A 27,455-nucleotide genomic window follows, 5' to 3' on the forward strand; every position below is an offset into this window, starting at 1 on the left:
TGATTAACTAACAAACCTACATTTATGAAAAATCTTATTTTGATTTAGTTTATCCAATTAAAGAAAAATATTTTGATGATAATGATGCATGATCTAATAAGTAAAATTTATCAGTTAAAAAAGTTAAAATATAACATTACAAGTATCTTTGACATTACAGCAGAAAGTGTAAGAAAAACTTGATTCTGTTTAAAGTTGATAATTCATATAAAGCTTTTATTTTTGAATAATATGTTTTTCATTTGATATCAAGTTTTGAGTTTCAATACAAAAGGTTGATTGAACTGAAAATTGAAATCTACAATCAAAGTTAGTTTCAATTCGTGAACGGCAAATAGTGTCGTAGATCAAAATGCCTTAATCCAAAGGTGATTTTTTAATTCCTTGCTTAATTAATTTCTGACTTGCTTCTTAACACTTATTTTCAAATACATTTTAAGATCAAGTAATCTTCCGTTACTACGGTGGAAATTTTACTAGGAAAAAATCTTCATGGGGGGGGTTTAACCTAGGGTTGCCATCCGTCCCGCAAAAGCGGGACATGTCCCGCTTTTTTGTTGAATGTCCCGCTGTCCCGCTTTTCCCCCAAAATGTCCCGCTTTTTTTTTCTTAGAAAACTTTTACAAAGTTCACTTACTTACGCTAAAAAAAATCTAACTTTAGCCTCAATTTGAATTCATTCGTCCAACACAGAAGCTTTCAATTTTTTTTTCTCAGAATAAGCAGCATTTTTCATATTTTATATAAGACAGTATAAGACAACTCTAATGTCCTTAGTATTGCAGAAAGATTCTGATTCAGTTAACCGTTCTCGGAGCACAATGCAATTAAACAATGCAATGTAAATAACTTTGGTATTAATAAAATATTGTTTAAGTTGCTTTCAAATGATTATAGTTCTTAATTTTTCGTCGAATTTTTAATTAAACTGTCGTTTATTATAAGCCACCTTTTTAGACTCAATTATCCTATTCTATTCTATTCTAATTTGTTTATTTATAGAGGATTTTAACCAACATGGTCATTCGTCCTCTTAGGAGATTTATAACGTTTACACTGTTTCTTAAATCTATAATTATCTAATATTCTAGCACTTTTCAAATAAATTATTAGATTGTCTTCGTTCATTGCGCTTAACGCTGTCGATGGGTCGTAACTAATTCCGCTGTTTTGCCTTTCTGTTGCGTATAATCTGCATTCTCCGATGATGTGGGAAACCGTTTGCGGTTTGTTGCAGGTGATGCATTTTGTTATTCCTCTCGTGAAGAACTCCAGGTGTGTCAACTTCGTATGCCCAATTCGTAGCCTGGTCAAAGCACGTTGTTCTAAAGGACTTCCTCTATCCTTCCAATTCCGAGTGTTACTTTTTATCCCACTTAAGAAGAGTTCCCGATTATCTATCCATTCTGCTTCCCATTTCGATCTTATCTCTGACCTAACCCATGTGATAATGTCCTGTGCCGGAATCTCAACTGACATCCTCGGGCCACTCCTACCCTTCTCGGCCAATTCATATGCTTTGCTGTTGCCTTCAATGCCCACATGACCGGGGACCCAACATAAAGTGCTTTTAAGTTGATGCAATTTCTCTTCAATCTCTTGTACCCAAGGATGGAACGATTTTCCCGACTCTACTGGTGCTAAAACGCTGGCTGAATCCGTGAAAACAACTGCAGGATACCTTGATTTCTTCGCTATGTTTTTGAGGGTTAACAAAATGGCCATGGCTTCTGCGGAAAAAATATTGCATTCCTCTGGTAGTTGGAAGGAGAGCTCTTTGTTTCTGCTTAATATTCCAATGCCAACCCGCCTATTTGCAACTGATCCATCAGTGTAGATCTGCAAAAAGACTCAATTATCCGTATACTTTGATGGAAGTTTTCTCGATCTTATTAAGTTTTTAAAACAAATTTGAAATATATTTATTACTACACAATGATTTTAAATCGAAAGAATAGAAGGAAAATGGAAGTCATGTAAGGAAAAACTGAACTAAATCATTCCGCGTTAAAAAAAGAATCTTAGTGTACTTTCTATGGATAACTTTGGATAATGTTTGGCCATACAATTAAGCTGTTTTTAAAAGTTTCCCAAATGTCCCGCTTTTTTCGGCTGTGTCCCGCTTTTTCATCGTGAAATGTCCCGCTTTTTTCTAAAAGTATCTGGCAAGCCTAGTTTAACCCCTAAACCCCCCCGTTCGCACGGCCTTGCCTTCTGGGACTTTTCTTAATTTTTCTCGATCCTGCCCTAAAAATTTTGTCAATGAACTTCAGTATTGGACGATATCACGCGATTTCATTCTTTTTTGAACGCAACTGTATGTCCCGAAGATTTTTTTACATTTTTCAGCTTTATTCAGTACCTACTGTCAAAGATTTTAATCAATTTTAAATAATTAAAATAATTAAAATAGTTGAAATTATTGCCATTAACGAACTTTTTTTTTCTCAACGGGTTCATAGTTCATGCAGTAAGGCACATTAAAATTTGTCGTCGGTTCAGATCATGTTTATATACAATCATGCTCAATACAAACAGTGAAACGATTCGTTGTAAGCCTAGCTTTTCCTGGTAAACAAGTTTCGTACCAATATGTACAAATTTAAACCAACACATCCGGCAAAAATTTTTCGCCACTCACTTGATTCACATAGAACTAAAAATCTGAACAGTTGTAAAACAAGTGCATTCACGTCATGTTTAAAAATAAGTCGATCAATTTAGCTGTAGGTCTACCTTTCCAATACCAGTCTGCGAAGCATGATAGATAATCTTGATAATCCCTTGGAGTTGAATCGATTAGAATGTGAGTATGGTCTTAAGGAATCCACCACAAAACTTCAGAACAAGTTTTCGAGGGCTTGCAGGGTGTGTCATGCTGGTTTTTTTTAACTCATTAATAAATCAAACTTCGAAACAAATAGGTTAAACGTTTTGGTGATCTGTTTTATAAATTTTTTAAATTATAATCAACTGGTCCTTCGGAATGCGAGTGACCTAAATATCTGCAAACCTGACACAATTCTCCAAGGTAGAAGGTAATCAATTATGCAACTGCTCCAATTTGCGCGTTTGCGATCCATTTCCTGCAGCCCCCCGCACGTGGATTGCATAACTAAGTACTGACCAGGATTTCTCATCTCGACGCGGCTGATGGTTGATCTGCACCTTCTACCGACTTATAAATGCATCTGCAACTCACTCGACTGGACAAGACAGGCTTCGAGGCCGTCGCCGATTTCTTGCAGTCTGCAGTCTATACAGTCTGCATAAGTGGCCACTTTGCATAATGTATGTACTTTCCGAATGAGACCCATTACACACACTTACAGACAACTAGCTCACGTTGACCAGACCACGTGGGGATTTCGAAGTTGCGCTTAGACTTGGGCTAATGGAGGGACCCCCTTCGTCAATCTAATGACACAGTCTAGGAGCTTTCTTGTTTCAATTTCGTGCGCTAGAGAGTGAGAGTGAACGATTGCAAGCAGCAACCTGCATTCACTGGGCTTACGTTACGGTGTGTGTCATTATGCAGTCTCAGTCTCGTCACTTATTTCACATATCTTAGGGCAACTAACCGTCTTAACATAGTCACGTCTAGGTCTATGCTTGGGTAATTACTGCCAAGTCTAAAGGGGGGCCTAAAGACTTCCGTTCGAACTACTCCGCAGCTTTAATTCTGTTATGGACTAGAATGTGTGAAAATGAAAGCCACGTGAAACGCCCTGCGAGTTCTGAGAAACTGGTTCCATGTTCTAAGGTTGCTTTATTTTCGAAAACATAATCACATTCTAATCGATTCAACCCCAGGGTGACTTTCAAGATAATCTATGATTAAGATCGATCATGGTACAGTACAACCAGATAGATACAATTCAAAAAAAAAAAATTCAAATTAACTTAGAGAACGAACATATGTTGTTCATTTGAGTGGGTTTAATATTTGCATTCGACTTAAGTTTTTGAAAATCTCCCCAGAAATTTTTGCGCAAAATTCCACTTTCCTCTAATTACTTAAGTAAAACCTATGTGCATTAGGGTGATAATGGATGTATGGAACTAAGCATGCATTGTACTGAAATTTCTCAGTTTTTTTCCATTAAAATAATTTGTTGTGCCGGTTCCCTAAGGGAATCCAGATCTTATTTACCTTCCCCACTAACAAACCACCCCTCCTGTGACGACCGTGGAGATTTAGAGGTGTTTTCGGTCTCTAGTAGCAACGGAAGTCGAACTAACAATCCTTCCCTTTCCCCTATGAATCGTCAGGACGTGGCCGGCACCGTTATTGACCATATAAGATTAGAAACCTTCGAAACGTGTACACAGAAAATTGTATGCTAATCCCAAGCCCCATTTATTTGGATCTATGTACAATTTTGATGGTTCTTGTCAATCACGGAGTAGCAACTACTGAAATGTACGGTTTACCTAAACTCTAGCTCAAGCTCAAAATCATTTTTTGTGCCAGTATTTTGTACACGACTGTTCCCAAATGCATAAACTCTATTTTATGTGATTTATGTGCTTCCATGCAAAATAGGATTTGGATTGCAGTTCTGCATAAAATTTGTTTTTCCGCAGAATTATGCAAATTTTCATGGAAATTGTTATTATTGGAAACCATTACAGGGCTCATTGCAAGCATCAAATATTAAAATATCGCAAGAAAACACATTTTACAGTTCTAATGAATCATTTTAAACGCAAGTTACGGTTTGTTAATAGCAAAATGTTAAATTTGCTCCATAGTTTTTTCTCGCATCTTTATTTTATTTGACTTTTGAAAAGATCCTAAGCTCTTTATTTAATATATGTTTCATACTGAAATCAAATATTTTAACACAAATTTCAGTTCCTTCACCCAAAACGCTGTAAATTATTTCGCAATTGATGAAAAACGAAAATTTTAGGCCGATTCCCAGTTTAATGTATGGAAAATGTCAAAACAACTACATCAGCATGCAGGACGTGCAAGGTGGCTACAGAACCGTGAAAACCGGGAAAAACCAGGAATTGAGAATCGCACTGGGGAAACCGGCAAAACATCAATTTAGACCCAAAACCGGTCAAACACAAAAGGAAACCAAAATTCAGGTTTCAAGATCGAATCTCTGATCTTGAAATTACCGAAAATTCAAAATTCAGAATTATTTTTAAAATTTCCAAGTCGGAACAGTTCATTAGATTTGTAGGAAGAAAATCAAATGTTTTGGAATAAAAAAACACTCAGATCACCCTTCAAATCAATTACGTCTAAATTGGGAAAAAAAACTCCCACTTCAGAACTCTTTGTTGCAAGCGTTAAAATGTAAAAAGAAGCTTATATTAGGTATAACATTTCTATGATAGCGTTTAATTCAAGAGTTAAACACAAGACACAAATTAAAAATGAATGTACAGTTCATCACTATCTAGACTCTATGAAGGGGACTAGACTAGACTAAAGAACATTTCGTATGAACAGATTTCTAACCTTATCCATGACAAGACTTTGGAGAAAACATTAAAATTTTAATTGAGAATTAACTCCAAACACCCATAGAAATTTTAAGCAACGATGCAAAGAATTTTCAAGAGCTTTGTAATGAGGATGTCTCTATGTAGATTGAAGACAAAATGCTTTAAATTCTTTAAAAATGATGTGCCCTGAGCATATGTTTGTGTTTTGATTGAAGTATTTCAAAAAAAGAACCCTTGTATTGGATGTTTATAAGTTGTTGGTTTTGTTACACTATGTAAACAAACAAAATAATACAGTTATTGCATTACAATTAATTGTTTTTACTCCTTTTTTCTCTTATTCAAAAACACATGGCAAAAAATTCAATTTTTTTTTTGTGCAAAGAGTTTAAACATGCCGTTTGCAGAATACCTGGTCAAGTTTTTGCCCTTTCTATTTGATCTCTAGTTTGTTGTCGTTCTTCTGTCCACAAATGTTGACCGTTTTCGACGTTGTTAGATGAGTCATGTAGGTAATTTAATCTAGTTTCTCAAAATTTTAAAACTAAGTAAATAAGTAAGGGCGTTCACCCTGCGACCGGCTGTGAACAAAAAAAAAAGCCAAATCAATTTCTTTTAGAAATGCTTAAAATTCCGTTTGACAGTTGAGGTGATTAAGCAATATTTGGAATTTTGAAGAACAAATCTATCAACAGATGCTTGACATGTGAGGGCTTAATGGAAGTTTTGAACATGAACATTTGGTAAAAATAAACTTTAATAAAACTTCTCCACTTCTGTCTTTCCTTCGCTACCTCATTTTAACTAAATCGATTTTTAAAACACAATTTGAAGATTAATACCGTTAATTTGATCGTTTTTCTTATAGAAGAAACAAAGTTGCTCAAAAATCTCTGTTTCTCAGTACATTGGAATGAAATTATTTTTTTCCATTACGCATTAAATTAGTTTTTTTTTGTGAAATAATTACATTTTTCTATTGTTTTTTTCCTATTTCTGCATTGTTCCCTGAAACTAGAATAGCGAGACAAAATCTCAATCCTTGAACAAATGGACCAGATTCAAAATCAGATAGAAAATCAAGTTTTTAAATGTTACCATCGAGTCTAAAGCTGTCAATTAAACATAATTTTGTCTAAAAATCATGCGCAAAAATTGTGTTCCAAAGATCGATAGCTTATAATGGCCTTCGATATCCAAAAAAGGGACTTCAAATTAATGCTAATCTACTGATATTTTCTCTAATACCTTTTTCGAATTCAGCGCCCGATTTTACTTCAAAAGTATAGGTCGATTAGTAAAGTTCACGTTTTTTTTTAAATTTGTGAACTAGTGTTATCAATGATTGATTTCACTCAAAATCAGTAATTTAAAATTCCAAAATACAATATTACAAAAAGCTGCAGGTTTTAAACAGAATCTGACAAATGATTCGATTTCAGTACGACAAAATAATTCAAAATCAGCATTAGAAACAAAGTCACCAAAATGCTGAAAATTCAATGTATAATTGCAAGTCTCTTTAATTTCCACGCCTTATTTGTCCACTATTCAACTTAGTTTTTTTCATAAATCCTTAAAATTAGTCTTAGCTTAGCAAGCGTAGCTTCACAGAGCTTGATTTAGCATAAAGAGATTGTTTTCAAGCAAACATTATACAAAATTTTATAACTTTTTCATAAATTTAATTCTGTACAGCTTTACTCTGAATAACTGGCTGAAGAAACTTATCTTAGATGTCTTAAATCTAAAATTTCATTTTGAACTTCATATTTTCATGGATTTCGAGTTTATAGTTGAGTAGAGGAATAGTATACTCAGGTTCGAGTTTCAACCAATTCAAACTGCAAAATTGTAAATTTAAATTTAACTACGCTTGATATTCAACAAAAAATGATTTTAGTTTATATTGGTTTAAACAGTCCCCAAATCTTTAAATACGAGACTATGGAACTTGTTGCCCAAATTATTATTTAACTTCTGAAATCAGAATTCGAATTCTAGATCGTGTTTTCATAATTCTGCAGTGAGAACTTCGAAATGATCAAAACACTATGTTTGATGAATTTAAATTTTTAAACATTAAAAAAAATCCGAAGGAGGAAATAAATAGTTAAAAGAAAAAAAACAAGCCATACAAGATGTGATTATTTTACCGTCCTTTTTGGTTATTTTTTCGAATATTTAAAAAAAAAGTTCGATTTAAGGATTCATTTGTTATTTTTTCCAAAATGTTCAACGTTATTGGTTATTTGAATATTTTTTTTGCAATATTTCTAGAGTAATTTCACATCCAATGATTATGGGTTTTTTTTTCCATTTTAAAATAGGAGAATGGAACCCTTCTTATAATCTCATGTCAACAGATTTAAGAAATTGATGAAGTTTTGTACAACAGCTTATTTTGATTTAAGGAAAAAAAAATTATTATACCTGAAAATGCATCCATTACTGAATGTTGAATAGTTGAAAACAACAATTTATCTGAATTTACTGTGACGAGGGAGTTATAGGTATTAGTAGGTATAATAATTAAACTGGCAGTTTATAACTGTAACTTTTCAAAAAATGAATATCACATTTGATTACTATTTGGTCCCTACCATGACCATAATGACGACTGGTATATTGAAAAGTCCTGTTAAACATAGCATTTCTTTAAATTTGATTCTAAAATATCCCTGAGGAATATGTTTCAATTTTTTCAAAGCTTTTTCATATTTTAAGAGAATGATTGTGAATTTTCAAATGATATTTGTTCAATGATATGAGTATAAAAAAAATTAATTAAAATAAATTGGGAACATAGCCATATATTGACTAAATCGAAGAATTAAAAACCATCAACTTATGACCGGGAAAACCAGGGAAACCGAGAAAAAACGGGAACTGTAAAATGAAAAAGTTGGGCCTACTCTTGATGTGGGCTAATTTCACGCTCGATGTATGGAACCTTGTAACAAAAATACTCTGTTGTAAATTCACCCGAAAAACTGACCTGTGCCAAATTTCAACTCAATCGGACTTGATTTATGGATGCCTCAAAGCGCTCAAAAATTCGGTATTTTAACCCTCTAAAATCATCATGAGGGTGACCAAAGGAAATAGGAAATTATAATTTCGATGCCAAATGAGTTAAGAATGCATAAAACGTCAAAATCTGGTGTTATCTGAAAAAGATTTTTTCTGTCGAAAATCAGCTTGAACAACCGGGGGGGGGGGGCTAAAGGAAATTCAGAAAATCGAAATTTTAGTTTCGATGCAAAATGACTTAGAAATGCATGATACGTCCAGATGTGGTCTTATCTCAAAAAAAAAATTTAGCTTTAGTGCAACTTTCTGAGGTTTAGTCAAATTGCCCAAAAACAGCCAGTTTTCTCCAGGGCTTGTGATATAGCTCAGTTGGCAAGTCTGTTGTCTCCTGAGCCGATGTCCGCGAGTTCGAGCCCAAGAGTAAACATCGAACACAGTTGTACCGGATAGTTTTTCAATAACGATCCGCCAACTGCAACGTTGATAAAGTCGCGAATGCCATAAAGATGGTAAAACGACTATAATCGAAACAAAAAAAAAAAAAAAAAAAAAGCCAGTTTTCTGAAAAACGGTTAGTTCAATTCAGTTTGCAGGTCAGGTTTTTGGGCCAATCTACAAAATGTATATAGTCGGTTTCGAAATTCAACATGACCCATTTGGCTGCCAAAGTATAGGTGTCCAAATAAAAGACAATAAATTATGATGAAGAAAAGGAGAGGTTGAGGTATAAATTAATTTTAAGTGAACCCTAGCACGGCCAGGTAAATTCAGCTAGTTTTCCATAAGAACCACCTGGATGCCGTTTTCGGAAAACCAACGCAATACAAAATGATGACCTAACAGATACCTACTTAAATCCCAAATATAATTTCAACAACATACATACTTTTGTAAAAATCTCATTGATTTCCAGGATGTGGTCGGCGGTTATTTAAAGTCTGCTTCATTTAATATTGGAACACAAACAATTGCGTGTAGTTCAGTCATTTATTAACGAATTCATAATTTGTTTTTCATACAAATGTAGCATTTTCTTTACTCTTTCATAAAAAAAAATTAAAAAAATTATTCATTGCTGTTTCGAAGAAATTCTCGTACTTTTCCCGTAATACGGCACATTAGGCGGCGCACACCCTTTTCGTCCACCGTTTTGGCGATTTGATTCCACCAGTTCTTCATTTGAGTCATGTTCCTAACAAGTTTTCCCTTTGCCTTAAGCCTCCGCTTCGTGATTGCCCAGTATTTCTCTATCGGCCGGAACTGGGGGCAGTTTGGGGGGTTGAGGTCCTTCGGTATTACGCTGACCCCGTTCGTTGCGTACCATTCCATAACCGTTTTGCTGTAATGGCAGCTTGCGAGGTCCGGCCAAAACATTACTGGACGGTCGTGGGCACGAATAAACGGCAGAGTCCGTTTCTGTAGGCACTCTTTTTTGTAGACTTCTGATGTCATTGTCTTGTCAGTGAGAAAGACTTTGGTTTTCTGTCCACAACTGCATATCCCCTGCCAAATCATGTACTTGCGGGCGAATTTATCCGCAAACACGAACTTAAATTTTGCAGGTACATCCCCCCGAGCCGTCGCCAAATAAAATTTTTGACCTGGGAAATTAAAGCATGAGAATTGAACATCAATTGAATCAATGTGATTTTGGTTTGATGATTTTTTTTTACAGCCTTATCTGTAAACATTATGTTCTTCAGGTAAGAACATTTCAAAATTTGAATGTTCATATATTTGTAGAATAAGATTAAAAAAAAGACAGATTTTGATAATAAGCGAGTTTGAATTTTGACGAGAAGCATTTTCATCAAATACTTAAGCACGGACTAACCTTTTTAAAGTGGCAGAATCAGATAGGTATGAGTTTACTATCGATCGTGAAAAATGTAATTTGGATCAGAAAAAATCAGTTTTGAAGTCAAAACGTGTAGAAGTAAAAGAGTGAAAGAAAAACAATTAGGTAATTTGGTTTTTTTGAATACTGTTTATTAAGCTTTTTAGACTCCACGATTCAAGTAATATAAGATTAGTCAAGTTGATGTGAAATTTCTTTAAATCTACCTCACGCTTTTATATTCGAACCCGAACAAAACGATTCTCCACGACGCCCTCTGATCATGGCACATAACTTCGGAAACGCATCCTCCGGTGGTGGCGTCGTACTAGCATCTTCATCATCAACTTCCAGTGATTCCTTGTAATCTTCTGAATTACGGGCAACAATATCCGTATTCAAATTTTCTTTGGGCCAAACAACGCCAGTTATCCAGTCCAGTAACGGATCTATTCGGACGAAGTGGGACGCTTTGCAGTCAACCAACAATCCGACCATCCGGTAGAAAGATTCCCCGTCTTTTTTGAGGTGCAACCCAGTCCCCAAAATATTGCGACCTACATCACAAGAGAATTGGCTAAAGGCAAACAGATGTCTTTCGTCTTCTGATAGCGCTATCGTCGTCTCAGTTCCTTCTCGGGCGGCTAGATATTCAAAGCCATCGAGAAATGCTGACGAGCTTTCGTCAAGATCGGTCCAGAGACAGGAGATATATGGGAAAAATCTGAAAAAGAAATAAAATTCAATATGTAAAACTAAACTATAAATCAGGAAGAAGACATCTCACTGGTAGAAGTTCGTCTGTAAATCGATGAGCATTGGAGGGTTTCTGTCGAATTGTTGCGGGGGGTAGTTTGGTGGGAAAACTGGGTCCAACCCTGATAGGGTCAGGTTTAATTCAGGAAAAGTTGCACTTAAGTTGGCTGAAAGTAGGAACTTAATGAGAAAAACAAGGGAAAAGTGGGTGGGTTTGTAAGTTACAAACCTTCTGCAAGACTCGAACGAATGCAGCTACTAGTGCTGAGCAAATAACGAGGACTGATGATGTTAGCCAAACATGTTTGATCGGGACCGTCATGTATGATGGCCATGTTTCCACCCACGATTTCCTCGTTTTCGGTGTTATTCTGTCGGTATTCGCTGCATTCTGTGAAAAGAAATTTGGAACAAATAGATTAAGGCTTTTAAATTTGGCTTTTTTCGGTCTTGGATGTAGATCAAACAACTATTGTTTTTGAAATACCAGACGTTTCGACCAGTTTTGATGGTCTTTTTCAAGGGAACTAGAAGTTTTATTACAGAAATTATATTATGAGCGTTGTTAAAGATTTATAAAATGTAGTGTGTGACTCACTTTGCTGTCTGTTGTTTTTGTCGAGTTCGTTTTTGTCCAATGGCTAGGTGTCCATTGATTGCTGCTGGTCTGTTATAAGTGGAGTTTTGTTATCGGTTTATGTTCCTACATACATACATTCATTAAAATTCTAAATTTCTTACGTTTTTCACCGGATGGAAAAGATTTTTTCTCATCCGTGTCACTATGGTCGCACTGTTAACGTTCAATTTGAATTAAGATGGAGTATGAGTATGAATTAGTATGAAGTGTGAATAATGTGGGTATTATTAGAGCTTAAGCTTTCTGATTGAGTTTGTGTAGGAGAAATTGAGCTTTGGTTTCTAGTGTCTGGGCTAAAACTCAATCAGAAAGCTTTAGGTTTAATAATATCCACATTCTTCACACTTCATACTAATTCATACTCATACTCTATCTTAATTCAAATTGAACGTTAACAGTTCAACCATAGTGACACGGATGAGAAAAAACTTTTCCATCCGGTGAAAAATGTAAGAAATTTAGAATTTTAATGAATGTATGTATGTATGAACATAAACCGATAACAAAACTTCATTTATAACAGACGAGCAGCAATCAATGGACACCTAGCCGTTGGACAAAAACGAATTCGACAAATACAACAGACAGCAAAGTAAGTCACACACTACATTTTATAAATCTTTAACAACGCTCATAATACAATTTCTGTAATACAACTTCTACTTCACTTGAAAAAGACCATCAAAACTGGTCAAAACGTCGGGTATTTAAAAAACAATAGTTGTTTGATCTACATCCAAGACCGAAAAAAAAATTAAAATTCTATACAGCATCTACGGTGGAAAACATAAACCTAATAGATTAAGACTTTAGAATTTAACCATCTGAAGCAATTTTTATGCCTCGGAAATATCAAATCGTAAAATTTTAGAATAGTTCAACCTTTTCTTTCAGTACGTAAAACGAAAAATTTCCTATATTGGATTCTTTTGTCCCTAAAAAGTGGCGTCGTACAAGTATGTGCATATGTTTACAGCTTCTGGTTAAAATTACACAAGAAGGCTCCGGACATGCGATTCGGCACATTTAAATTCATTAGAAGCTTCCGCATTTAGACATTCAATGGGATTTTTTTTCCAAGGAGGAGCGCTGCCCCAGAATATTTAATGCAAATTGGATAGGTTCAAAAGAAACATGTTGAAAAAAGGGGTTTAAACATATGTTGAAACATACCAATAAACCTTCTTTTCGAGCTTTTTAAGAATTTTCAAATTTCTGTTCATTTCCAGAGAGATTATCGTTAAGGAAAGTGCGCTTAATTTGGTTCACAAAATGTGACTTCATTTTTAGCTATTCTTAAACTGAGTTTTGAGTTCCATTTCTTGACCGGGCAGCCACACACAAAAAAAATCATCGCACCTCATTTCTCTCAATTTTTAAACAGGACCTGCGAACTGTCACTCAAAATGGAATTACGTCATCGTGAATCGACCCATTCTATCAATATCAATATCAAATACAACGCATGAGCCTCTTTTGTTTATTACACCGGATGATTCAAACATTTAAACACAGAGATTTTCCTGGATTTTCCTGATTCTGAGAAGTCTATAAGCATTAGTTTTTCCCTTATTTTTAAAAAGAACCTGGTTTTAGTTGGTTTCTGTGTTAAAATTGATTGTATCGGTGTTCATATTGACCATGTGATCATATTTTGCAGTGGTGACCACAAAATTGTCAATTTGGCGAATGCGATAATATCCTGATTCATCCTCGTTTTCTGTTTTAAGAAGGTCCTGAGTAAAAAATGCTACCAACCCAGTCCATTGAACTGATCCAAAAAATTGGGATATGATTCAGAATTTAAAAACTTGGAGGCAAAAATAGTTTTTCCTCCTCCCAGAAGATCCCATGCCAAATTTGTTCTGGTTCTTATTCTTAAGCGCATGCATTTTGTTTTTCTTTATGTAGACGTAACTTCACACATTTCATTAGAAGACCGTTGATGATACGTGTTACGACCAAAAATTTATAAGGGTAGAAAAGAAGTATGTCCGGCGCAAGGGTAGTCCAAAAACTATAACAAATCCGAGTAACCTCGTGGTCTTATTCAATGTTGAACGGCTAGGTGATTTTAACGCTCACTCTTGAGATTGACCCTACACAGCAAAACTATTTCCTGTAAAATTACGCAAATATCCTGTAACAAAAAGGAGCAGGACATTTACCGTAATTTTACAGGTCGAAAACATGGATACGTGACATTCAATTTTTAGTGTACAACTTTTTTACAGGACATTTGCCGTAATAATAAATGAATCTTCGTTAACTTTCAAGGAACACAATTTAAAATTGCAGGTTTATTTAATTACAGGTGATTTATTTTAAAGGTTGAAGTTTCAGTGACAAGAAATAGTCAAATTTTTTTTTCTGTGAACAGAACCCTTTTTTTAGCTGAAAAATCGCAAAAGTTTAGTTTTATGACTACCAACAACCTTTGTTTTACATAAACAAATTAGGCTGCAACAAATATCAATTTCTTTTTTCGCTTTCGGGCAATTTATTCCAATTTATTTGTTTTTCGCTATATTTTTTTAACTCCTGCCCTCGCGATGTACCAACTCCGAGTGACAAAAGAAGGATTTGAAGTTTTTATAAATAGAGAATGAAAAGTTGACAATTTTTTCAAAAATTGCTTAAGCACAGGGGCTCATTTTTTTTCTCAAGAAATTAATCCAGAATGGTGGTAGCCATGATGAATCTAATATGGTGGTCTCACTTTGGCAAAAAGTAGAAGAGAGTTGGATGCGGCGGTGGAGGCGAAACGCAGCCGAAATTTGAAAGCTGGCTGGGACACGGAGTTTTGCCAATCATCAAGATATTGCTCAGTCAAAGATTTCGCCTTGATTTTTGTAAATATAGTCCATAGAAGTGGAAAAATTCTTCCGGCTGAATTCAATGCTGGTAAGCAACGCTGGAAGACGTTGGACCAATAGACGATTGTGCCAGTTTTGTCGGTAGCATTGAGTAACATTAATTATCTATTACTTATAACAGATTTATGTTTATTCAATACTATTTTCTTCCAAAGTCATCGAATCGGATAGTAACATGGCGAGGCATGACATTCCATCGTCCGAGAAGCGGCAGGCCTTCCTGCAGGAACATCTGATCTTCATCGAGATGAAACAGCTGCTTCAAGAGGACCCCCGTTTATTGCCATCGCTGCTCCAGAAGATTCAATCGAGTAATCCGGATCTGATGGGTATCATATGGGAAAACCAGATGGAGTTTTTGGCCCTTTTGAACGAGGGAACCGATGAGCTGAAGGGTGGTGGAGGGGGCGGCGTCAGAGGTGGCAGTGTCGTAGCGCATGATGTAGCCTCGACTGCCGCTTCGATGGTGAACACCCTGAGTCCGACCTTGATGCCCTCAACATCCGGTTTAGAATTATGGTTGTTTGGTCCACCCTTAGAAGATCCTTCCTATTATCACGATTAATCACAGCTATTTCGGAGCATCCCAAAAGTGAGTGTATTATTATATAAGATACAAAAAAGTGTTTCGAATAAAATGAATTCATTGAATTCTCAAATCATTTCTTTATTTCCGAAAGTCTAGTTTAAATAAAATAAAATAAACTAAAACCCAATTTGAATTTTAATCTTATAATCTTTGTTCTACGACATGTACAAATATTCAAAGACTTTTTTTTACAGATTTCTCTGATTTTGTATCTCAAACACCTGGCATCCCTGGATCCCTTTTTTCGTAAACACTTCAGCCAGCTGTCACATCTTTTTGCAATGTGGCTGAACGTGCGATTTGGCATGTGAGACCACTATACTAGATTAATCATGGTGGTAACTCTGAGACCTAACTGCCAATCATTATTTTAAATCGAAAAACACATGAATCATGGATTTCTGATGCCGTTAAATTGATGATTATTCGAAAAATAGGTCCATTTCCAGTTTTCTCGTGTTTTTAAGCTTCTCTTAGCTGTAGTTTTTGACAACTGCTAACCAAACAATTTTCATTAGTATGGATTGTTAGACTAACATATTTTGAATCTTTGAACGTAAAAAGTAACTAATTTGTAATTGGCATGGCGTTGATTTTATGCCAATTTAAGTTGACCCCATCTAAAGGCGGGGTTAGGTACAAGGTGGCAAATCATAGAAAAATCTATGAATTTACAGAATTTTCAGCAAATTTTAATCACAAAATCTGTGTCACAGAATAATCATATGATTTTTTTGTTTTCGGAGGCGAACCAGCCTGTGGCTGAAAACCTCTCAAATAAAGACAAAAAAAGCTTATTTTAAACTTTAAAAGGGAAAAGTTTGATAAGATATAAAGTTTGTTTTTCATTTTTATCGTGAAAAAAGTATAAAAAAATACAATTTGAAAATGCCTTTTCAATGAAATTATGGAAAAGCACATAAAACCATCATAGAAGTTTTGGTTAAAATAACAGAAAGACATATTTTTTCCCAAAAAACAGAATTTATTTCCGCAATCTTTGTAGGGTACTAGAGGGTTAACATACTTCTCTTGTGTAGAGGTGAGATGAAAAATTTGCAAAATAAAAAATGTAATGAAAATAAATAAAACAAATATGTGGCAACTGTGAAAGAGAAGCTACGAGCTGTAAACAAAAACACAAGTCAGTCATTGATCTATTATTATGAGCGATAGACGTGTCTGAGTGAATCTTTGAATTGATATTCATAAGAACCGTGAAATCACGACAATGGCGTAGTTGGTAAGATCAGCACAGATTTGCAAGCCTGGTGCTCAGGTTGTTCAAAAATGGTTCCGGCGCCGGTAACTTAGATGGAGCGACTGGAAAAGCGCAGATTTTTAAGGCAGTTGCTATGATTGTTTGTTCCTCCAGTAAAAAAGGCGGATAGACTGAAAAAGTGCAGATTGTTTGTTTCTTAATAGGTTTTCCGGTGGGAAAAGACGAATTGGCTCAGGAAGTGCAAATTTTTAAGGCTGTGGCTGCTGTCTGTTTTTTTGATTTGGCCTTCTGATGGAAATAGACGGATTGGCTTGGGCTGTGCAGATTTTCAAGCGTGTTTGCTGCTGCTGTTTGGCTGTTTTGATTTGGCCTTTCACTAGAAAAAGACGGATTGGCATAGAACGCGCAGATTTTTAAGCCTGCTGCTACTGATTGTTTGTTCCTCCCGTTAATACGACGGAGAGACTGGGAGAGCGAAATTTTTCAAAGCTGCTGCCATTGTTTTTCAATCATTTTGATTCTGGTAGTAAGATGGATGACTGAAAATCACAGATTCTAGGATTGCTGCTGAAATTTTTTCTTTGGTATGTTTTGACTCCGGTTTCAAAATCGAATAAAATTCGTCGTTTTATTGAGAATGTAGGTGAACAAGTATAGTGATGATATAAGGTAACAGAGGAATATATATAAAAGTAATAAATAAACTTTACACTTTTTCCAAATTATAAATGTTTCAATTTACGATTAGAGGTGAGAAAAATTCAGAGAAGATGAAGAATGTACAAAATAAAATAAAAAAGTAATGAAAATATATTTTAAAAATATGTGGCAACACTGGAAGGAATGCTACGAAAAGTAAACAAAACAAAATCAGACATTGATGTATTCTTGTGAGCGACAGACGTGTCTGAGTGAATCTCTGAATTGAGATTTATAAGAATCATGGGATCACGACAAATCGTCGCACGATTTTAAAGGATATGTGTGAAATCGCGTCTAGATTAAGAAAATTAAATTTGTTGTGTTGAGGTACGTTGAGTTACCCCTTACACAGAAAAAAAATTGACTATTACGTGTCAATGAAAATTGCAACCTTTAAAACAAATCACCTGTAATTAACAAAACCTGTAATTTTCAATTGTTTTCCTTGAAAGTTAACGAAGATTTATTTATTATTACAGCAAATGTCCTGTAAAAAAGTTGTACACTAAAAATTGAATGTCACGTATCCATGTTTTCGACCTGTAAAATTACGGTAAATGTCCTGCTCCTTTTTGTTACAGGATATTTGCGTAATTTTAGAGGAAATAATTTTTGCTGTGTAGAGTCAACATATGAGCTGAAATTTAGCTGGGTCTTCTGACAAAACAAATAAAGATTTTAGCCCCAGGGAAACATAGATCTACTTTTGGACCACCCTACGTCCATACACAAATCATCAGCAACAAAAGCGAATGAAAAGGATGCACATCGGGAAAGGGAGAGCCGAAGATTCATTACAAAAGGTTGTCAAATCAGGCTCAAAGCGGATTCAAAAGTGGTAACCTTTTTTGAGTCATTAAATTTTTATACAACAATCAGAGATCAATAGGCTTTAAAAAAAATCTAGGAAAAAGTATGGTTTATCAGATTAATGAGGAAATACCTCAGAAAATCGTACAAATTCAGAAAAATCAGGAACATTGTCATCTGTGCATACACACTTAGGGCGTCACCGTCATGGTGTAAAAAACTTTCTAGGCACTCATTCGAGATTCCGATGGTTAGCGTGAAAATTCAGCGGCTCCTCTACCAAACGAAAAAGTTCATTCGTTTATGCTAGGTTAGGGTTCAGATGGTTCTAAAAAGTTGTATTCAACGCTTAACTCTTAACCCTTACCGCTCCAGTACCTTCTACTTACTTTCATCGGCAACACGTCTGAAGTTGTTGATTACTGGATCCTTCGATCTCGATGGCAGTGTGATGAAGTCATCGGTCTCGAAATCAATCGATGTAACGTTACTCATCCAGGACAGGTACCGGGCCACGTCGGTAAAACCTGCAAACCCATGAGGCTCACAAGCAGAATCATTCAAGGTGCGAGCCTTCTTGAATGAATCGATTCCACCCAAGAACCAAATGTCATTGCGTCTAAAAAACAATCCTCCCCCACCATCGCCATCACAAACCGTCATTTCGTGCTTCTGACCTGCACAAAATATTCCGCGACCAAGCCTTGGCCCGAAAAAATCTGGATCACTAGCCAAACACTCTGTCTCATCTATAACTGATAGCGTAGACATTTTCAGCGTCGTCGATAACTCACTGTACTCGGTTCTTCCCCAACCAACAGCGGTTCCATTCATTCCGATCAATCCCCGACGATTAACACAGGCCGGATAGACGTAATCCGTGAATTCTGCGGTTACTTGCAACTTCAAAAGCGCGATATCATTCTTCAGCGCAGCTCGATCCCATTCAGTGTGCTGAGAAATCCGACTAACCCGACGTTTTTGAACATCGCGATCCGTAAGTGAGTGGTCCAAGTTGAACATCCCTAGACGCACCCAAATTCCTCGGGTACCAACAAATTGACCGTTCTGATCATCGTACAAGCAATGGGCAGCTGTCAGCACGAAGCTTTCGCTGATCAGGGTTCCTCCGCAGATGTACTTGGTTTTCTTGTGAAACAGCCCTACATGCCAGGGCCAATCTCCTCGGCGAGCCATTTTTCCCCGGATTAAAGATCCTCTGGACGATATCTGGGGAATTCCACAGGATCGGGGATGCTGTTGGGTGTCACCGACAGAAAGCTGTGCGTAGAACGCCAACAATACTGAAATACATTCTATAAGTTTTCTCGGCAGCATCTCGAATAGGACTGATCCTTGCTTGAAAAATTTCTGTTGCGAGTTCTCCGGATCCAAAATATATACATTACGACGACAGATTAGTCCGCGAATATGACGTGTCGTTCGTTAAAAAGTGACCGTTATCAGAACCGTGCTAGCAATCCGAAATTAGTTGATAAGTACAAAGTGACTCAATAAATGTAGTGCGTAAACATTCAGCTAAAAAATTCCAGGAAAGCCTGAAAATAAAGCGTTATCAGTGGAACAAAACTAAGGAATTATCATCATAGCTATTTTTAATAATGAGTCGAATCAAAAAAGTAAATAAAAACATGTAGGGGAGAATGAGGGTACTTGATTCCTGGGGATACTTGATTCCTTAGCTATATCTTCAAACTGGAATGTCGTACAAATATCAAATGTTCTAGAAAAATGTGCCAAATGGAACAAAACAGAAATGGTTGAAGCTAAAAAATTTTTAACAAAATAACTTTTGGGTTATTGAACATTGTTTGAAACATTTCACAAAATGTGACTTGAAGATCTTTATTCATCATTTTAAAATGTTCCTAACATGGAAATATTATAACAAAAATATTTATTCCAATGCATCGATGTTTCGAGTGTAAAATGAACTTCCAAACTCAATATTTTCAAAGTGATGGAAAACTCCCAACTTTTTTCAGAAAAAGTTTTCTAAAATGTTGATTTTGGGTACAATTGATCCCTAATATATGGGTACAAACGATCCCGTTATATTCTTCTTCTCAATGGATCGTGGTCATTGCTGATTACGAGATTACTAATATTTATCCAATAGCCAATATTCATCCATCAATTATCTGAAGAAAAGGGCTAGAATAATTGATTTTCTCTTGTTTTTAAAAAAAAATGCGCCCGTAAGTATGCAATGTCATAAGGGTTGAGAATAAGCTATAGATTTTTTTTCTGACAATTGTAGATTGTGAAATGAGAACAAACCTGACTAAAATAGTCAAATAACATTCTATCTTGGGATTTTGTTTGATTTTTTCCATGGACTAGGGCTTCCCGAATAAAGGATCAAGTCTCCCTTAACTTCAAAAATATCGCAATTTTTTTACTCCTACGAAGATGCTTCTAGTTCATCTACGGGTTCAAGTATCGTTTTATTTTTAGGAGCATAGAAACTTGAAGTTACACGCTGTCAAAAAATGTAAAAGAGTGCGAGTTGCCATTTTTTTCCAAATAGATATGGTGAAACTAAGAAAAGGGGATCAAGTATCCCCACTCTCCCCTACATATAACAGACTCACCATTTAAAGTATCCCAAATTATCAATCTTAGGTCTTCAGAATGCATGACTTTAATCTCTTGAGTCATACTTCTGGAGACCTAAATTAGTTTAGGAACATCAAAAAAGTAACATGCAAAGTTGATGCCAGATTTACTTAACTTAACTTAATTCCGCGCCAATCCTCCGATGCATAGGGCCGTGGTAAAAGACCTCCACTGTTGACGATCCGGAGCCAGCGTCTTCACCTGGTCTCGTCGATTACACCGTAAAAAAAGTGCTTTATTGAAAATCTTGGCACAGTTCTGATCAGGATGATTACAGCTGCGAGTGTAAGCATTTTGTGAAAAAGTAGGCTAGGCAAGGCAAAAATTTCTCAGTGGTGGAAGACGTAGTGGTGGAGACGGAGCGCTAAATTTTGACAGCCAGTTGTTCAACTATCAGCCTTCGCTTGTATTTTTTGTAAACATTGCGTTTATCTGTTACAAGATGGTCGATTCCGAGTTTTGGTGTCTTAACACACCCGTAGCTGTGCTCATCCTGGTTCTGATAAAGCAAAGAATAAAGTCGCCCGCACAATAGCCCGTCGGACGTCGCGTCGCGTCAGCAGCGTCGCGTTGACATTTCATTTTTTGGATACCATTTTCCGTTTGAGCCAACATAATGGTGCGTCGCGTCAATGAAGGCATTGTACTAAAACGCAAAACTTGTTCTAAACAGCAGCGTTCTCCAGCGTCGACGTTTTGGTTTTGAAAAAATTCAAAATTCTAGCGTGTCAGCTGGATTTGAACTTTTCCTTTTTTACGTTTTTTTTTGTCAAAGTTTTACACAAATAGAATAAAAAATCAAAGAAATATGCGTCCAACTTTTTTTTTCAAATGATATTCAAACCATTCAAATGAATAATCATTATGATATGGAGCCGTCACATCAAAATACCATTGTTGTACAAATGGATTTTCGGATTTGTAGTTTATCTTTGTTACCGTTGCGATATTCAACTCGGTAAAGTTTTCATAAATTAAATCATTATTTGTTTATTTGCTTAAATTATTTGTTTATAGTTAAATGTTAGTTAACTGGTTAAAATATTATTTCATCAGAGCAAGATAGGTTTAGTTAAAATAAAATACAGGACTCACAAGAACACAACATGTTAACACAGGTACACTGAAACAAATACACAAAATGCTGTACTAGAACGGGTATAAAACGAACGTACAAATTAAAAAGATATTAGTCCAGAAGTTAAAAAAGTGGTATAATCGGCCTGATGAGAGGAAAGCTACCAAAACTAACGCTAAAAAGATCTCTTTCCGCTTTGATCGCCAAGACAGCCAGGTAGCGTATCGAGAGGACTTAACCTAACCATATAAGTGTTGAACTAACAGAAGTTTAAAGTTCAATAAGTCCGGTAGCGGAAAAACACCAGTGCGCGTTCAAGAAAAGCGAATCAGGACCCAAAACTTAGGAGCATATGCTTTATGCCCTCCGGGACCAACTAGTATCGGGGAGGTTCCAATCTGGTACCGCGTTTTTGCAGTTTGGACCACTTTGGCAGACAACCACCCATCGTAATACAGGATCGAGTCCCGAAGGGAATCCACTATTTGGAAGGCTGAACGGAATCCCACATCCGTTCCGGCCTGAGGAGCTGACAAGGAATTGGCAAAGTTACCGCCAATTCTTGTCAACTGCCTAGCCACACCCCAAATACCCGTAGCGTTCCGAAGGAGTAGCGTCAACAGCAGCAAAGGCCGGCCCAACGAGACACACGCCACACAAAACACACAAGGTAATCAAATAAAACACGTAAAAAGTTAATTTTCAGTGATAGTGTGTTTAATCCATTCCGAAGTGTCCTTGATCAGCAGCAATTTGTAAAAGCCGACCTTGAGGAGCTCCGTTCCTGCTCAAGATTGAGCTAGCCACAAAAGAAGGCCTTGTGTGCCCACCCTCCCCTGAGTCTCCAGAGGAACGACCAGGGACTCGAGGGCTTAGGTTTGGCCCCCTCTGGTCCAGACAGTAATATCTTTCAACAATCTTTTAAAAGCACTACATTTAGAACTATATTTACATTTAAATATACATATTTCCACTAACATTTATGTAACCTTTCATGCTTCCCCTTCTTCCATTTTTTCGTCAACACCGTGCAGTAGTTGAACATGATCTGGTCCGTCTGTTAAGAAGATTTTCACTCGGGAAATAAATAAATGGAAAATTTTAACGACTTACTTGGATAAATAATTACTTTCCACCCCTCTTAGGATACAAACACAGTAAGCGCGAAGCGGACTTTTCATTCACCGGATAAATTTCGCAAAATCGTTTTTGAAGACCGGCCACATTGCACGCGAATTGCGAAGCGATTCAACACTGAAAAAAAACCTTCGATGTTTTGCAAAAATTATTCACATGTGAAAAAACCATAGCCTATTAGTTTGCAGCATCAAAAATGTGAGCGGGGGATACGTGCAAAAAACAATGCGTTTTAACTCCGAAAAACCGCGTTAAATAGCTCGTTAATACTGGAAAACCGCGTGAAAAAGATCTAGGAGAGTGTAAAAAACAATTAAGACCGCAGGGGGTATGAAGAAGAATTTAAAGGAAATGAATGCTAGGACCTTATGAAGGCTTCGAAAAAAAAGATTTTTGACACCATTTAGAAATCCAAAGCTCCTTCTAACTTCAAAATGCTTTAAAACACTCGCATAAAACATTCACAATATGGTTAAAGGGAGAAAAAACTCAATTATAAAAAGTTGATTTTCGCTTTCTGACGCTAGAGTACACCATCTTGAAATCCAATATGGCGGCTTCCGTTCAATTGTAAAGTATTGTAAATGACTGAAAAACGCATGAAAAAAAAATCAAACAAAACAATGACAATAATATAACAAAATTATGAAAAAAATATGACAAAAGTATGACAAAACAAATTACAAAACTTTGACAAAATTATATGATAAAAATTTGATAAATGTGATAAATGACAAAATTTTGACGAAAATATGAGAAAAATATGGCAAAAATTTGATGAATCTGACAATAAAATGACAAAGCCACGATACAAAATAGTTTTAAAAAAATATGACAGATGGCAGGAATTAAAAAAAAAAACAAGAAACAATCTGTTCAAATTATCAAAAGAAAAACTGACAAAAAATTTATAACAATGACAAATCTTTAAAAAAAAACAACTTTTAAATATTATGGAAAATATGACAACTATAATAACTAAACGAATAACAAATATGACAGAATTAGGCATTAAAATTACAGGCGTCTGACAATACTACAAAAATATTACAAATGTGATAAAGATATGGCAAAAGTGTCTAAAATATGACAAAATTATAACAAAATTATGACAAAATTATGGTAAAATTATGACAAAATTATGACAAAAATATGATAGAATATGATAAAATATGACAAAAGAAAATATTATGACAAAAAATTGACCAAACTTTGTTATAGTTCTGTACGATTTTTACCATTTTATTATAAATTTTTGTCATAATTTTGTCATTTTTCATTATTTTTGTTAAAGTTATGTCAGCTTTGTATCATTTAATTTTCAAAAATTTTTCATAGTTCTGTCTTTTTTTTTTATTATAGTTGTTTTAACATCTTCTTGTTAATCACGACTTATATTAATGATGCATTTATCGGAAAATTACTGAAAATCTATTTCGGCACATCTTTGTTCGATAATTATTCTTGCGGATTCGAGCTAATGGACATCGTTTCTGGAAGAAACTGACTTGCCAACTGATCTAAAAATACATCACAAGCCCAAAGTTTGTCTTAGTTTTGTCATTATTTAGTCATATTTGTATCACATTTGTCATGTTTTTTGTAAAATATTTTTAATAATTTTTTGGATTTTTGCCATATTTTTGTTAAATATTTCTCATTTTACTGTCATATTTGTCATCATTTTGTCATTTTTTAACATATTTTTTGTCAGATTTTCGTTATATTTTCATCCAATTCTTCGTAATTTGTCAGATTTATAGTTTTGTCTTGATTTTGTAATTTTTTGTCCTAATTTCGTCATATTTTTATCACATTTGTCATATCTTTGTAAAATATTTTCCATTATTTTTACCAGATTTTTGTAATTTTTTGTTAAATATTTCTCGTTTTACTGTCATATTTTTCATTTTTTGACATATTTTTGTCGGAATTTTGTTATGTTTTTATCCCATTCTTCATAATTTTGTCAGATTTGTCATTTTGTAACAGTTTGTCTTGATTTTGTCATTTTTATCATAATTTCATCATATTTTTAAAACATTTGTCAATTTTTTTGTAAAATATTTTTCAATATTTTTTTCGAATTTTTATCTTATTTTTGTTAAATATTTTTCATTTTAATGTCATATATGTCATCATTTTGTCAGAGTTTTGTTATGCTTTCATCCCATTCTTTATAATTTTGTCAGATTTTTTATTTTGGATTAGTTTGTCTTAATTTTGTCATATTTTTATCACATTTGTCATATTTTTGTTAAGTATTTTTCATTATTTTTTCAGATTTTTGTCATATTTTTGTTGAATATTTCTCATTTTATTCTTGTATTTGTCATTATTTTGTCATATTTTCAGATATTTTTGTTAGAATTTGGTTATGTTTTCATCCCATTCTTCATAATTTTATCAGATTTGTCATTTTATAATAGTAAGTCTTAATTTTTTCATGTTTTGCCATAATCTCGTCATATTTTTATAGCATTTATAGCATATTTTTGTTAAATATTTTTCATTATTTTTCGGATTCTTGTCATATTTTTGTTAAATTTGTCATCATTTTGTCCTTTTCTGACATAATTTTGTCAGAATTTTGTTATATCTGATTATATCCCATTCTTCTTAGTTTTGTCAGATTTGTCATTTTGTAATAATTTGTCTTAATTTTTTAACTTTTTGTCATAATTTCGTCATATTTTTATCACAATTGTCATATTTTTGTAAATTATTTTTCATTATTTTTTTCAATTTTTTGTCATATTTTGTAAAATATTTCTCACTATACCATCGTATTTGTTATCATTTTGTCATTTTTTGACATATTTTTGTCAGAGTTTTGTTATGTTTTTGTCATATTTTGTCTTAATTTTGTCATTTTTTGTTATAACTTCGTCATTTTTTATCACATTTGTTATATTTTTGTAAAATATTTTTCAATATTTTTTCGGATTTTTGTCTTATTTGTTTAATATTTCTCATATTACTGTCAAATTTGTCATCATTTTGTCATTTTTTGACATATTTTTGTCAGAATTTTGATATGTTTTATTACATTCTTTATTATTTTGTCAGATCTGTCGTTTTGTAATAATTTGTCTTAATTTTGTCATTTTTTGTCATTATTTCGTCATTTTTTTTATCACAGTTGTTATATTTTTGTAAAATATTTTTCAATATTTTTTTAAGATTGTTGTCTTATTTTTGTTAATTATTTCTCATTTTACTGTTATATTTGTCATCATTTAGTCTTTTTTTGAACATATTTTTGTATGAATTTTGTTATATTCTCATCCCATTCTTAATAATTTTGTCAGATTTGTCATTTTGAAATAGTTTGTCTTAGTTTTGTTATTTTTTGACATACCTCGTCATCGTGATATTTTTATCACATTTGTGATGTTTATGTAAGAAAAATTTCATTATTTTTTTCGGATTGTTATTATATTTTTGTTAAATGATTCTCTTTTTACTATCGTATTTGTCATCATTTTGTCATTTTTCGACATATTTTTGTCAAAATTTAGTTATGTTTTCATCCCATTCTTCAAAGTTTTGTCAGTTTTTTGTTATTTTTTTTGTCATATTTTTCTCAATGTTTTGTCAAAACTTTATCATATTCTAGCACGTTTATCATATTTTTGTCATTTTATTGTCAAATTTTTACCATATTTTTACCAACTTTATAATTTTTTTCATAGTTTCATCATATGTTATTCAGATTTTTGTGATTTTATTGTAATTTGTTTGTTAATGTTATATCATATTTGTAATTTTTTTGTCAAATATTTCTCCTTGTTTTAAATTTGACAGGTTTCAGCACTTTTGTCAAAATTTTGTCGTATTTTTTGTCACATTTGTCACAATTTAGTTATATTTTATCAACTTCTTTCATCTTTTTGTAATAATTTTGTTATATTTGTCATGCTTTTGGCAAAATTTTTGACAACATTTGTCGAATTTTACGCAAAGTTCTGTCATTTGTCACTTTTTCGTTTGTCATATTTTTGTCATTTCTCTTTCGTATTGGAATGATCAAATTTTTATCATGGTTTTTTCATATTTTCCCTCATTTTTTTTATATTTTTGTCATTATTTTCTTTTAGTTTTATAACAACGGATATAATTTTGTTTATTTTTTTCAGTTTTTGGCAATTTTTGTTAAATTGACTTGACTTGCATAATTTTGTAATTTTTTGTCAGAATTTCGTCATATTTTTATACGTTTGTCATATTTTTGTTAAATATTTTTCATTTTTTTTTTAATTTTCGTGATATTTTTGTTTTGTTTTGTCATTATTTCTTTTATTTTTCTTACACTGGATGTAATTTTGAAAATTTTATTTTAGTTTTTGACAATTTTTTTTTTCAATTGACTTGACTTGTTTGTCATAATTTTGTCATTTTTTTTTTTTTCATAATTTCGCCATATTTTTATCTAATTTGTCATATTTTTGTAGAATATTTTTAATGTCTTTTTCATATTTTTGACATATTTTTTAAAAATATTTCTCATTTTACTGTCGTATATGTCATCGTTTTGTAAATTTTTGACATACTTTTTGTCAGAACTTTGTTGTGTTGCATTCTTCATTATTTTGTCAGATTTTTTGTTATTATTTTGTCATATTTTTGTAATAGTTTAATCAAAACATTGTCATATTCTAGAACTCTG

The 27,455-nt window shown here is 33.9% G+C and overlaps 2 protein-coding genes across 2 annotated transcripts in view; one reads left to right on the forward strand and one right to left on the reverse strand.

The window, feature by feature from the left end:
• The window catches only part of LOC129754565 (uncharacterized), a 383,442-nt gene that overhangs the window by 314,025 nt on the left and 41,962 nt on the right, over positions 1–27,455 (forward strand). The window lies entirely within an intron of this gene.
• Positions 10,538–19,254, reverse strand: LOC129754564 (polyserase-2-like). Its single transcript, XM_055750705.1, has 4 exons — positions 18,321–19,254; positions 11,322–11,483; positions 11,124–11,259; positions 10,538–11,060 (listed from the first exon to the last, which is right to left on the reverse strand). Exons 1-4 carry the CDS (start codon positions 19,126–19,128, stop codon positions 10,565–10,567), a joined length of 1,602 nt encoding a protein of 533 aa, XP_055606680.1. The 5' UTR covers positions 19,129–19,254; the 3' UTR covers positions 10,538–10,564.

This window comes from Uranotaenia lowii, chromosome 3 (genome assembly GCF_029784155.1).
Source record: "Uranotaenia lowii strain MFRU-FL chromosome 3, ASM2978415v1, whole genome shotgun sequence".
Lineage (NCBI taxonomy): Eukaryota > Metazoa > Arthropoda > Insecta > Diptera > Culicidae > Uranotaenia > Uranotaenia lowii.

What these genes read in the sequence shown, in the direction of transcription:
- LOC129754564 (XM_055750705.1), bottom strand. Translation starts at nt 19,128, where the DNA reads ATGGCTCGCCGAGGAGATTGGCCCTGGCATGTAGGGCTGTTTCACAAG. An exon ending in TCGTTCGAGTCTTGCAGAAG is followed by an intron (nt 11,260 to 11,321) that starts GTTTGTAACTTA and finishes TCCTACTTTCAG; the next exon opens with CCAACTTAAGTGCAACTTTT. An exon ending in TTACAGACGAACTTCTACCA is followed by an intron (nt 11,061 to 11,123) that starts GTGAGATGTCTT and finishes TTTCTTTTTCAG; the next exon opens with ATTTTTCCCATATATCTCCT.